General features: G+C 51.1%; 1 protein-coding gene across 1 annotated transcript; it reads left to right on the top strand.

Moving 5' to 3' along the window:
* Positions 1-267: 267 nt before the first annotated feature.
* ANKRD34A (ankyrin repeat domain 34A) lies at positions 268-10,501 on the top strand. The gene is made up of 2 exons (XM_082204298.1): positions 268-467; positions 7,614-10,501. The coding sequence occupies exon 2, from the start codon at positions 7,671-7,673 to the stop codon at positions 9,249-9,251; it is 1,581 nt and encodes a 526-aa protein (XP_082060424.1). The 5' UTR covers positions 268-467; positions 7,614-7,670; the 3' UTR covers positions 9,252-10,501.
* The last annotated feature ends 472 nt before the right edge of the window (positions 10,502-10,973 follow it).

The following is a 10,973-nucleotide window of genomic DNA, read 5'->3' as shown; positions in this document are numbered from 1 at the left end:
CCTTGCTTTTGATAGGTAAGGGGGTAAAAAATAGCAGAATCCGCCATCCAGCCTTGCGAACCTCAGAATGGTTGGTTGGTAGGATAGATGGATGGAGAGATAGACGCCTCCGCCGCCCCCGCCCCCCCCCCAATCTTAAAGGAACTGGATGATCTTTGGAGATGGCTTGGTAACGATTGGCCCTTTCGCTCCATCCCCGAAGCAGCAGAGGGGAGTTAGCATCATTCCCAGGCACCAAAATAACACAGCGCCAGAGAGCAGCAGCAGCAGCAGGACACGTGTTCGGCGTGCAGAGGAGACGGGAGAGATCGCCAGAGCCCCCCTGCTCCGTGGCTCCCCCTCTCTCTTCCTCCTCCTCCTCCCGAGAGCGCAGCAGAAGCATGCAGCCCGGGTGAGGAGCCTCGCCTTGCCAGCCCCCGCCAGGGTGGTGGTGGACCACATAGAAGACCACCGGAGGATGCAGCCAGGTACCTTTTCCAGCAGAGCTCTTTGGGTTCCATGCAGGTGTGCAGCGGTGCCTGCGTTTCCCCTGGGCTGTGGGATGCAAACTTTGATCCTCGGGGTTTTTTTTACCAAATAAAATAGGATTTTAATTTTAAATACCTTTCTTCAACCAGGTGGGCATCTGTTGGGGAGGAGGGCGGGCAGGGAGTTTTGGGGGCTCGTCAGCATTAAGAGAGTCAGGGTGGGGTGGGGGGAACTGCCCAGGGTTATTTTGCGCCAGGGCTGAAAGTGTGAGAAAATCATGTAATTTTTGCATCCGGGTTGAAAGTGTGACAAAAGCATGTTGCTTTTCCATGGGGGTCGAAAGTGTGACAAAATGAGAATATCTTTTTTGGGGTGTAAGGGCTTCCTTTAATTTAGGATGGGGGGGACCTCAGACCCAGCAGGCTGCTGGATATTTGAAGGAAATCCCTACCAAAATCGGGGGGGGGGTGATTCCCTCCTTTCCCTCACCCATCCCCGATCTCCAAATGCTAAAAGCACGGGGGTCTCGAAGACACGGAAAGAAAAGGAGGGACCCCAGTAGCGCCAGATTCTCCCACCTTCTTCCCTGCAGGTTTAACAGACTCTAAATTTGCCAGTGACACCCTGGAGCAAAATGCACCCTCGCTTTGCGTGTGGACTGGGCAAGCTTCAGAGCTACCTCCATCCTTTCCTGATTTCCCAGTTCAGTAGTGGGGCTATTTCTAGCGGGTTTTAAAAAATAAATTAAAAGTATTCCAATCCAGTCATGCCTTCCGCCTCCTTTCGTTTCGCATCACCCCCACAACACCTGTTCAGGAAGACTGGGGTGGGGGGAATATTACTGATATCTTGAGCTATGCAAAGGCACCCTTTCTGCCTTGCTTCTGAAAACCACAACGAATCCATTCGCTCATTAAGGCTGGCTTTGGGCTCACTTCCCTACTGACTGTTATGTAACCAAAGTGGAAGCAACCCCCCACAACTCACACTAATTTTGAGCAATCTCTTTTGTCGCCACATCCCCAAACATCCAGGCCTGAAATTTTAAACAGAAACAGGACTCCCCTCTCCATCTGTCTCTGCACAGAAGGGTCTGTCTTGCTGAGGGACCCTGGGCAAAGTGGCAGATATTATCAGTCTGCCAAATAAATGCCACCTCCTTGCTCTTTATATTTAACCCCCTCCTAAGAATCAAGAAGATGCAATGCTAAAAATAAAGTGTGTGTTAGTGTGTGTGTGTGTGTGTGTGTGAGAGAGAGAGAGAGAGAGAGAGAGAGAGAGAGAGATTATTTCTTCAGTCATTCCAGTTTTCAATCTTTTAAAAATAATAATAATAATAATTTCAAAAGATGAGTCTGCCTCCTGCCCACCCACTTGGCATTAATGAAATCTCTCTCTCTCAATAAAGTCCGTTTGCCCAGCAATGGGGATCAAACGTTTGCTGTTTTCAGTGGGTCTGCGATTCCAGTGGAGAGCTCTCTTGAGAGCTTCTCTCGGCTCTGATAAATCTGTCCAGGTCTCCAAGGAGGAGGGGAATCTGGGTGGAGGAAGACAAGGCGAAGGGCTTTAGTATCAGATTTGTCATTAATTTGGAGCCAGGCTTGTTGAGGATAAATTATGCATCTTGCTGGGAAACCCAAGATGGAACTGTATGCCTTATTACACCCCCAGCATGACATAAGGATTTTGCTAATATTTGATATATGGCTCTTGTAGATTTCATTCGAGTGCCCCTAGAGGGACTGGAGAAATGATATAGAGAGCAGTGAGTGTGGGGAGGGGGAGAGAGAGCTGGGAATCTGCAAGGACAAGGGTAGTCATTCGTCATTCTGTCAATTGCTGGGAAATGCAGGTGGTCCCCGGTCACCTTAAATAGCTTGACCTGAGCTTTGCGTTGCAATCCAAGAGCTGAGCTTTGGGGCTTGTATACAGGGAAGTTTTTAATGTTTGATGCTTCATTGTGTTTTCATATTTTGCTGGAAGCCGCCCAGAGTGGCTGGGGCAACCCCGTCAGGTGAGCAGCATAGAAATAACAAAATAATCATTAAATTCTTATTTAAGGGGCCCAAGGGTTGTATGTCCTGCAAACAGCGAGGATTGCATTTCTTTTCTGTGGACAGCTTTTCCATTTCGTAAGTTCATTGTCAACGCTGCTGCAAGGGGGTTGGACTAGATGACCCCTTTCGGGGACCTTCCAATTCTATGATTATATGTTTCTGTGAGCAAATGTGTGCTCGCCTCAGATACGCTATCAGGCAAGCTTGGCCGTGTTGACATTTTTAGATTTGATTGCGAAATGCAAGCAAAACAAACAGGTCGAAATTAGATCACCCTCCAGGGTGACAGAAAAATTTCCCAGTGTAAATTAGCTGCATTTGTGTATGACATTCAAAGAGGAAATGAACCCCATGAACCGCAGCTCTGGGGCACCGGCTGGGCCTCCCTCTCTATTTAAAATACTGTCCTGAACCAGGTCCTGTTACAGGGTCAGCAAGCAGTTAGTTCCCCACCCATCAGCCCAGGTGCCCTCCTTGTGGCTCCCTAAAATTATTCTGTGACCTGGAGTTAGTGAACAATCTCGTGAGTGAAGGTCTTCCTAGGAAGTGAGGCAAGGGCTGGGTGGGGCTGTTGGGTCACACCTTAAAAGACGAAAGCAAAAGTTTGGGGTGCCTGAGAACAAAGGAATTTTGTGTGTCCTCTGACCTCAACCTGCAGGATGTGCTGTTGCCAATTTTTAGCCCCCCCACCCACCCAGCTTGCTACTGTGGCTTGTGTCAAATGTCCTCACGTACTCATCACTGCAGAATATACAGTGGTACCTTGGGTTACAGACGCTTCAGGTTACAGACGCTTTAGGTTACAGATGCTTCAGGTTACAGACTCTGCTAACCCAGAAATAGGACCTCGGGTTAAGAACTTTACCTCAGTATGAGAACAGAAATCACACAGCGGCAGCGGGAGGCCCCATTAGCTAAAATGGTACCTCAGGTTAAGAACAGTTTCAGGTTCAGAACGGACCTCCAGAACGAATTAAGTTATTTACCTGAGGTACCACTGTACTGCGGTTAAGGGCACAGAAACACTGGTCATTTGAAGAGTTGGCAACTCTCCGTGGAGGTACTAATCCCCACTCTGCGGGATAATTATAATTATTTTATTTATAACCTGCCTTTCCCCCAGAACCAGGACTCACAAACACTGGAAAAACCCAGAAATCTAAAAGCATATGAAGTATAATAGTTGAAAAGCAATTAAGGTATAGTAGAATGAAAATGACATAAAAACAAATCTATTAAAATGCAAATAGTAAAACAGCATAGCACTGCTATAAGTTCTTTCCTTAAAAAAGAAGAAGGGTACAGTCAGTTTCCGAAGGCTTGTCAGAATAAAATAGTCTTCACCAGCCAGCGGCCAATCTGGCCTCTCTAAGGAGGGAGTTGCAAACAGTATTAAGAAATTGGCCGGGCGCATTTTGCGACTGGCACGGGTCCAGTTGTGACCCATGTGGAGATCTGTGGGGGACTCCTATGCTCGGGTCCCATTTGTGGGTTTCCCTTCGGAGCCTCTAGTTAGCTGCTGTGCGAACAGGACTAGACGGTCCCCCTTTGGCCTGATCCTTCCGGCTTTTCTTATGTTCTTATTTAATTATAGCAGCCTCCAGCAGCACAAGGGGTCTGTGCATCTAGCTGTTAACCAGAAGGTTGGTGATTTGAGCCCACTGTCAATTGCCAAGCTGGCATCCGGATTCTGTGGAAACAGAGTACAGCCATGGATAGCCTCCATGAATTTGTCTGACCCCCTTTTAAAGCCATCTAGGGAGGTGAGCGAGTTCCATCACGGGAGTGAGTTCCGTGGTTCGACTCTGCACTGAATTTTCTCTGTCCTGAATCTTCCCATATTCAGCTCCACTCGATAGCCAGGAGTCCTAGTGCTACGAGAGAGAGGGGGGAAAACTTTGCCCTATCTACTTTATCCATGCAAAACTGGATATACTTCTACCATCCCACTCACCTTTTCTAAAAAGTCCCAAACGCTGCAACCATTCCTCATAGGAGAGCGTTTTGTTTTGTTTTAATTTTTTAGGGAAAGGGCCATCGCTCAGCTCTGGAGCCCCTGCTTTGCATTCCAAAGGTCTCATGCTTGATCCCTGGCATCTCCAGGTAAAGGTAAAGGTACCCCCTGACTGTTAGGTCCAGTCGCGGACGACTCTGGGGTTGCGCGCTCATCTCGCTCTAAAGGCCGAGGGAGCCGGCGTTTGTCCGCAGACAGCTTCCGGGTCATGTGGCCAGCATGACTAAGCCGCTTCTGGCAAACCAGAGCAGCGCACAGAAACGCCATTTTACCTTCCCACCAGAGCAGTACCTATTTATCTACTTGCACTTTGACATGCTTTCAAACTGCTAGGTGGGCAGGAGCAGGGACTGAGCAACGGGAGCTCACCCCGTCGCGGGGATTCGAACTGCCGACCTTCTGATCGGCAAGCCCTAGGCTCTGTGGTTTAGACCACAGCGCCACTCGCGTCCCAGGTAGGGCTGGTGTTTTCCTGAGACTGAACGATGCAGTATCTTAAGTTCCTAGTTCATCAGCCGGGCTCATTCCAAGCCTTCCTATTCAATCAGTCCTAACTAACTCTGGGGGTTAACTGGTGTCGCTGTGCATGGCCTCCTATGATTTGTGGGCAGGAGGCGATTTGCCTGCCACACTAAATTAGCCACGGCTGGTAGTCAGAAGTGGGATTTATGAGCCAGAGTGCAGATTTGCTCAGCCACCCAGAAGCCACTTGCTCCAAAGCAAAGTTTCCTTGAAGCGGCTTTTGTTTTTAAAGCAAGCACAAAAGGATTCTAAATTAGCGAGCTGGCCTCAAACAACCCAGCCGCCTTACCCCACTTTCCCCTCCTTCCAAGAGACACAGGAAGTGGAGGGATGGCAGTTCCACGCTCCTGAGGACTGCAGCCTTGCTCAGGCCTCCTCCTGGTTTCCCCTGCGCAAGAAGAAATTGCAGGCTAAAAAGATAAATGGGGGGGAAAGCCAAAATTCTGCCAAGTGACTCCCCTCAGTGGAAAAGTTGCAGCTTTTGAGACTTTTTTTTTAGCTGAGAGAAAAGGTGACATGATAGGAGATTCTAAAATTATTCATGGCATGCTAGTGATAAGTTTTTCTCCTCCTCTTGCAACACCTGAACTCGTGGACATTCCATGAAGCTGAAGAGCTTGGAAGATTCAGGACAGATAAAGTTCTTCACGTGGCACAGAGTTAATCTATGGAACTCCCTCCCACAGGAGGCAGCAATGGCCACCAACTGGGATGGCTTTAAAAGAGTGCTGGACAAATTCACAGAAAGGTATATTATCTGTGATGGCTGTGTTTCGTCCCAAACAGCTGGAGGGGGCCATGTTGACAAAGGCTGGCTTAGAGAACATGGCATATTGAGGGATGTATAGATTCATTAATCAATCAATAAATCAACAAAGCAGCAGAAAACTAGAGGGTCGAGCGTGGATCCGAGGGCAAAAGTTGCCTTCAGGAAGAACCTAATACAGCTCACACAAATAACCTGGTTTGCGCAAGGGAAAAAAGACCCTGCCCAAGTGACGCTTCCCGCCAAGTCAACTAACCTTTGCAAAAGCTGCCCTGAGTTCCCTAGCGTTTAAAGGCATGGGCAGCAAATCTCAAGAATGAGAATTAATTACCCTTTTCCCTTCTGGCTCCTGCGGAAGGGTTTCTGAGTCACAGCAGGCTGTTTTGGATGCTGCGCCCGGAAGGACCGGCCAATTGTGCCCGTCTGTGTCTTTAACAGCATGTGGAGTGAACGCTCCTCCTGCCAGCGCTGGCAGGGGCCGCCCCTCAGCGGGGGCAGCAAAAATGGCACAGCCTGCCTAAGAGACAGGAGGTCCTTCCCCCACTTGGCTTACCGCTGGCCACCTCTAGAAAAGTCACAGAGATGTTGGGAAGCATCCAAAAGACGAATCTGCTGCTGAACTAGCCATGGACTTTAAGGCCTCAAGCTGTCTCCTTGCAAGGTTTAACGCCTGAGCTGCCTAAACATGCATGGAATCGCCAGCGTTCCCCTGACAGAAACTTGCAAAGGAGCAGTGAGTGGTCTCTTATGTGCTTGTAAGAGGGGCAGAGAGGCTTGCAAAGTGCTGAGGCTTGACCCAGCAAATTCAGACCCCCAAGAAAGCTTCTTTTAATTTCAACTGACAGAAGCTTGCAAAAGGAGCAGAGGGGATGCTAGCAAGGTTGTCGAAGGAGCTTGCAAAGTGCTGTGAATTTGCTGTCCCTAATTGTCAGGAACACGGCCCCCTGCTCAGGTCTAACTTCTCTCTTTCCGTTCCTGAACCACACTCCTCATTTCCTATCCCTATTCTTCCCTAATGCTACTCTTTTTTTCCACGCCCCACCTCTTCCTTTCCCTGGGTCTATTCATGCTCCTCCTCCTCCCCTGATTACTTTCTTTTACAGCACCCCTATTTTTCAGGAGACAGTCCAGGATTTACAGCAGCCATTTTGGTTTCTGATTTGATCCCGGAATGTCCTGCTTTTCCTTAGGATGTGCCTATTTCCATCAGAGAAATGTTGTAGCGTATGAAGTCATGCGACCCCCGAACCAAGGAGATAAGTAACGATGCAACCATTAGAAGACGTCTGAAGGCAGCTCTGTATAGGGATGTTTTGCAATGTTTCAGTATGTTTTTATATATGTTGGTGGCTGGGGCAACCCAGTCAGATGGGCAGGGTATAAATATTATTACAGTGGTACCACAGTTGTTGAACGTAATCTGTTCCGGAAGACCATTCGACTTCCGAAACGTTTGACAACCGAGGTGCAAAGGGCGGTCAGCAAAATCAGTGGAGAAAATTGAAAAACACGCAACGGAAGCCATTCGACTTCTGAGGCACGTTCGAAAACAGAAACATTTAGGTACTTCTGGGTTTTCGGCATTTGAAAACCCAAACGTTCGGTTTCCGAGACGCTCAAAAACTGGGGTACCACTGTATTACTATTATTGAATACGAAGCCCCTTATTTCATCAGAGAAATGTTGGAGGGATTGCTTTTGGACAGACCTTCAGAAACCCACAACATTGCTCCACAATAGAGCAGTCCTCACGCTCTGGTATCCCTCTCTTTGTCTCCCATTCCAGGTCATGGCGTGCCCTGAGATGTCCTCCTCCATCTCGTGAACTCCTTGCCTCTGCCCAATGCCTGCGGAACCGCCTGCCACCGCCATGGTCCACCCTGAGGGGAGTGCCCTGCTGAAGGCCGTCTGGCAGGGCAAGTTCCGCCTCACCCGCCTGCTGCTAGAGGGTGGGGCCTACATCAATGAGGGCAACATCCAGGGGGAAACCCCCCTCATTGCGGCCTGCGTGGCCCCCTACGAGGACCCTCAGAACAAGTCCCGCATGGTGAGGTACCTCCTGGAGAATGGGGCTGACCCCAACATCCCTGACAAGATGGGGAAGTCTGCCCTGATGCACGCCTGTGCCGACGGGGCTGGGGCTGAGGTGGCTTCCATTTTGTTGGCGCACGGGGCAGAGCCCAGCGCCAAGGATTACTCCGGGGCATCGGCTTTGGTGTACGCCATCAACAAGGGGGACCGGGGGACCTTGCAGGTGCTCCTGGACGCTTGCAAGGCCAAAGGGAAGGAGGTCATCATCATCACCACAGACACGTCCCCCTCAGGGACCAAGAAAACCAAGCAGTACCTGAACTCGCCGCCGTCGCCAGGCGTGGAGGACAGCCGTTCGCCCGCTCTGTGCATGTCCCCCTCAGACATCGAGGTGAGGACCTCCCAGTCCCCTGGCGGCAGCGAGAAGGAAGAGGAGCGTGACGTTTTCAACTTCACCATGGCCACCCGGCTCAGCTGCTCCCCTCTCCCGCACGGCAAGGGGAAGGAGGCTGAGGAGAAAGCCCCAGCCCTCCCACCCAAAGGCCGACCCAAGCAGCTGAAGAGGTTGAACTCGGAGCCGTGGGGCCTGGTGGCGCCCTCTGTCCTAGCTGCCTCCCACCAGGAAAAGGCCCGGACCCCGGAAGAGAGGATGACGGCTGAGATGAATGGCCTGAGCTTCTCCAAGAGGCCTCCGTTGTCCCGGAGACACAGCATGGAAGGCCAGGAGTCTTCCTGCCTCAAAATGGCCGCTCACCAGGCCTCAGGGGAAGAGCTGCCCAGCCTGGAAGCCGCCTGGGCAGAGAAAGTCCATTTCAGCCACCTGCACCAGACTCTCGCCCGACGCAACACGGCGCCCGAAACCCAAGACGGCGGCCCGAGTCCTGGCTCCCGGGCTCTGGCCCACCCCAAGCTGAATTGCTTGGACCACTACGAGTTGGATTCGCTCTGCCCCGAGTCCATCCCTGGCTCCCCAGATTCAGGCCGCGTTTCTGTGGAGAGGAGGAAGTACAATGCCTCCCCGTTGACCCTGCCGGCCAGCTCGTCCCGAGAGAGTTTGGAAAGCATCCCCAACGCCGTCTCCCCCATCACGATACGACGCCGGGCCCCGGGTCTCCTCGAGAGGAGGGGCTCTGGGACGCTGCTGCTGGACCACATTGCCCACACCCGGCCGGGCTTCCTGCCCCCACTCCACCTCAACCCCCACCCTCCCCTCCGCGACATCCGGGGCAATGGCAAGCCCTCCTCCCCGGCCCACAAGGGCCTGATCCCGGTGGCCCCCACTTCTCCCAAAGTCAAGAGGCTACTCCGGAGGCACTCCATGCAGACGGAGCAGATGAAGCAGCTGGTCAGTTTTCAGAGCCTGATCGCCCAAGGGGACTCGGTGGCCAGTTAAGACATGGCGGAATGGGAACAGGGCAATCTACAGTCTTCTCGTCTTTGCCTCATGGGGACTCTGAGGGCCTTCCACAATGCCGTTTTCCTGCTTTCCTCACCGGCCTCTGAACCCACCCTGTCTTCGTAGCTGGGTTTCTGCGTCTTCCTCCTTCCTCTCATTTTGGTGTTCCATGTCGTAGCCTTTATAAACTGGACATACGAAGCATGACGTCGGAGCCGACACCGCGAGGCCAGAGTGTAGGGGAGGGGCCTTTAGAGTGAAGTCGCTGAGGGCAAGTAGGCGACCCAGGAAGTTTTGCCCATCTGCTTGCGATGAAATTCTTTGGAGTGGGAAGGTTGAGTTGGGTGTTGGCTTCCTTGACTGACCCACCAAAATCTTCATCAGGCGTGTAGGAGACTGTTGGCATCCTTCGCTTCCTGCCCCTACAGACGAGGCCTGGGATCTGCAAAAAAGGCAGAGCAATGGAGTCTGATGCTTGACATGGTGACTCCATGGGGTAAAACCCCAACAACATCTCTTGAGATGAAATCTAGAGGGTGAATTCGCATTTGGAAAACATACGTTTTGTGGATCGATGTCTGCTTTGAGGGTCCCGTCCTCAGCAAGCAGAGACCCATCCCAGTAGGAAAGAGGACTTTAAGCCCCCAGATGTTCTTCCCTGGGTCACCTTCATCTATATTCTTTTGAATATTTTTTTTCTTTTGGGTGGGGGGAGATTTCAGTTCTCTTGTTGACACTTGATGTTGGTTGGGTGGGTTATGGGAAGTTGTATGCCCAATTTCAGGGAGGTGAATCTACGCACATCTGGTTTTTAGACCTGGAAAGCTGAAAACCAAGAGGGCACATGTTCTCTTTGCCACCTCCTGGAGTGAGTGGCATGGGCAAGGGAGAGCTCTAGCAATGGGTTGCCAGGCTCTCTTCATATGGATCACAGCCCACCTGGGTTCTTTTGGAGGTGGGGTGTGACTTTCCTGAAAAGTTCAAATTAGTTTGCTGCAGCTGGGATAAATGCCAAACCCAACCCAAGCCTCTTTAAACTGGCATCATCCCTCAGCCCCACAGAATGCTGAAGCACCCAAAAAATGCCAAGGCAGCCTTTGCCAACCTGGTTTCAACCTGGAAGTTGTAGTCTAGAGCATATGGGGACCAAAAAAAATATGTTGGCAAAGGCTGCAGTAGGGCAAAACTCCCCCCAAATTATTTGATGCCTGAGACACAGGATATCTCCCTCCCCCTGCCCCCTACCCTTGAATTAAACTCAGAGACACTCTTCGTTCTTCCTTACAAGGAGGTATATCTATTTCCTCCATCAGCTCCCAGAACAATGGTATGTTACTGTTGGGAGTACCTGGTTGCTAACCACTTTTTGGGGCACCTCTTCCTCTTCCGTTCCTTGCCAGGGCTCAGGGATGGCAACAGGATTTATCTAGCCAACAGGAGTAATGTTGGGATTCCTGCCACAGCCTGTCAGCTGTAACCCAGTCTGCATCAGGGAACCCAGACACATCTTTGACGCAATCTAAGCGCGGGTGGCGCTGTGGGTTAAACCACAGAACCTAGGACTTGCTGATCAGAAGGTTGGCGGTTCGAATCCCCGTGATGGGGTGAGCTCCCGTTGCTTGGTCCCTGCTCCTGCCAACCTAGCAGTTCGAAAGCACGTCAAAGTGCAAGTAGATAAATAGGTACCACTCCGGCGGGAAGGTAAACGGCGTTTCCGTG

This window comes from Podarcis vaucheri (assembly GCF_965113315.1).
Source record: "Podarcis vaucheri genome assembly, chromosome: 16".
NCBI lineage: Eukaryota > Metazoa > Chordata > Lepidosauria > Squamata > Lacertidae > Podarcis > Podarcis vaucheri.
The sequence above is the reverse complement of the archived record's forward strand: the minus strand, read 5'-3'. Positions and strand labels throughout refer to the sequence as shown.

Coding starts and splice junctions, on each gene's coding strand:
- ANKRD34A (XM_082204298.1), top strand. CDS start 7,671: ATGCCTGCGGAACCGCCTGCCACCGCCATGGTCCACCCTGAGGGGAGT.